At 36.6% G+C, this 3005-nt stretch overlaps 1 protein-coding gene across 1 annotated transcript; it reads left to right on the top strand.

The window, feature by feature from the left end:
* The first annotated feature begins 1951 nt into the window (after window positions 1–1951).
* On the top strand, window positions 1952–2612 carry LOC113285894 (ribosomal protein S14, mitochondrial-like). Its single transcript, XM_026534632.1, has one exon. The coding sequence runs from the start codon at window positions 2042–2044 to the stop codon at window positions 2375–2377; it is 336 nt and encodes a 111-aa protein (XP_026390417.1). The 5' UTR covers window positions 1952–2041; the 3' UTR covers window positions 2378–2612.
* The last annotated feature ends 393 nt before the right edge of the window (window positions 2613–3005 follow it).

Genomic DNA, 3005 nt, shown 5'->3' with positions numbered 1-3005 from the left:
ATTTCATTCTTCCACTTAATTAGCATCTTCTTCAGTCTCTTAAGCTTATTCACCAACACCATCATAGGGTTATCGTGCATTGGTTCCATCCCATACTCATAAAGTCAGGTTCATTCACCCAAAAACTGCAGAATTTATAAGGAAGTGGACCATGAAACCAATCTTCAAAAATACTCACCACACCTGGACTATCAATACCTAGGAAACTCAAATGACTATCTATAATCAAATTCTTAACCGCCAGTTGTTTCAAAGGTTCATTAAGACCTGTTGTGTTCCAACATACCATTTTAATCATATTAAACATTTGTGGGGGGTTAGGTTTCCTCCCTTTAGCAGGTCTTCCCACTCCCTTCACAACCAAATTAGACTTGCCAACTCTTGCATTTTTAGATAGAAAGTGATCTCTTGCACCTTCACATTCTTCTCCTTTCTTCCAATCATTAAACTTTTCCACTTGAGTCAAAACAAAACCAATACCTTCATTACCAATCACCTTTATAATCATTTCATTCTCCTCATTACCTCAAATCTCTTTAAGAATGTTAGGATCCTTTGAAGTAGGTATTACTAGAATCTCCATATTCATTTCAGTATCCTCTCCTTTAAGATGATGAAACTTATTCTGTATTGAACTGAAGCAACCAACCCACTTGTCTCAATAGACTAACTGCTAGAGGCACCATTTGTTCCAGCCCTACTAGCCCCATCTATCTTACCACAATTCTTACCTCTATTTCTTTTAATATTTTTCATTTGCCAACCACTAGACTCATTAGTGACTTTCTCCTTCTGAGCATAAGCCTCCAACAACAATTTAGTCGCAGAAGCAACTTCGGCAGCTTCAGCTACAGCAGAAGCAGCTGCTACAGAACACTTTCCATGAGTATGTACAAGTACATTACAATTTTGACACCTTGGGGGTTTCCAACTATAATCCACAAGCACTTGGATTTCCACCTTCCCCACTAGAGCATCTATATGAGATGGAAAATAAGAATCTGGAGCAACCTCCTTACAACCTCTTGCATAGGCCATCCTGGATATTGATGTTGTTTGTTTATCCAACACCAAAGGTACTCCAATGAAACTAGCAAGCTTCCCCAATCCTCTAGCAATCCACAAATGAAGAAGAACTTTCCTTAAATTCACCCACCCATGAATTTTTTTAAGTTCAGATAATTCATGCTCAATCAACAGAGTCCATGGTCGAACAACGAATAACTGACATGCAATAAAAAAGTATCCATGTTCTAGTGCAGTTTACCTATCCTCATCCGAATCAAATTCAAAAGCAAAAATTGAATCATCATGGAGAGTTATCTTGAAATCATTTTTCACTTTCCAAACCCTCTTAACCGTGTTCCTCACCAATTGAAAAGATAAAAGTTTACCACCAAAAATCCCAACGACTAGTTCTTCACATTTACACACATCTTTCTCAATCTCCTCTTCAGAAAACAACATCATCTTTGCACCCTCTATCATAGATGGATTTTCATACACCAAAGGATCTTGAATATCCACATTCTTATCAACAGATAACAACTCAAACTGTTTACGATTCCCCCCATACCCTTCCAACTAGGTTTAGAAGGAACCCTATCACCACCTCCAATTTGAGATTCAACACCAGATTTCTGGTAAGAACCATAATCAAAGAAAAAATAAAGCAGAAACTGAGAGAAAATAAAATAATAACTTACTAACCAACACTAATCATTAAGCTCGATCCAAGCAGACAAAGAAAATTGAGAAAAAATCCCAAAGACTGAATGAAAAACCAAAGCTTGACCCGAGTCAACGTCGCCATAACATCGCCGCACAAACCCTTACTTATCAAACACTTACAAGCTACTATGGGCCATGTTACCTTAAGCCTAGGGACCAGTTTTATGGGAAAAACCGACATTAGAGCCCATTTATAATTTTCTTGAAATCTTCTTTTTCTGCGAGACAGCGATCGATAAGAATTAGGTTTTGACACAATATCTCCCACATTTTTCAAGAGCAGTGATTCCTCCCTCCGATCAGGACAAAAATGTCAACTAAAGACGGAGGTGAGAATCGATTCCCACTGGAAACCCGAAACATTCGAGATCACAAATGCAGATTACTAGCTGAGAAATTTGAAATGAAGCGGATTTTCCACAAAGCAATGAGCAAAGATAACAGTTTACCAGCTGAAATGAGAGATGAACATCGTCTTAAGTTATCAAAGTTGCCAAGGAATAGTTCGTTCACAAGGATTGTTAATCGGTGTGTTTTTACTGGTCGTGCTCGTGCTGTTTATAAGATGTTTCGTATGTCCAGAATTGTGTTCCGTGATTTGGCTGACAAAGGGGCTTTGACTGGTGTTAAGAAATCTTCTTGGTAGAAGTAAAGCTGAAGATTTAGTTTTCAGTTTGGTGGTGGTGGCGATGGTTGAACAAGTAGGTTTCAGTTTGTTTTTTTTTGAATAAATCAAAACACTAGTTGGGGATGTATACCTACAACTGAATCTTTACATTTTCCCAGAATGTTTTAAGGTTTGCTAAGTTTGTTATCATGTTATTGAAGTTTCAATACAATTTAAGTTCAATCAATCTACATATGGAAATTTCTTTTGAAAATGAATATGTTTAAAATTGTTTGTAGGTTAAATGTTTGATAATTTGCCTAAGTGAGAATTTTCCTTTTTGGTTTTTCCTTGAATATTTTTGTAGGTTAAGTGTTTATAAATTGCCTAGCTGAACATTGCCATCTATTCATATATATATGAAATGTTTTGTTCAGTCACTTCTCAACTTTTTGGAGATTAAGTTTTTTAATCATCTCCTACATTTAGGGAGAGAATGTTTATGGGCATAAGGAATTTGGTTAAAGAATTGACATTGCCTCTAATGCTGTAATTTTTTAGTGCACCCTGTAGAATGTGAATTTTGTGTAGTTGTAGGCTTGTGTTGTGCTTAGTTGTTAACTATGTAAATACTTCTTGTTCCAGTCTTCAGACTTGTGTGGAGAGC

Source organism: Papaver somniferum, chromosome 6, assembly GCF_003573695.1.
Source record: "Papaver somniferum cultivar HN1 chromosome 6, ASM357369v1, whole genome shotgun sequence".
Lineage (NCBI taxonomy): Eukaryota > Viridiplantae > Streptophyta > Magnoliopsida > Ranunculales > Papaveraceae > Papaver > Papaver somniferum.
Note: the sequence above shows the minus strand (reverse complement) of the source record. Positions and strands in the feature narration are given on the sequence as shown.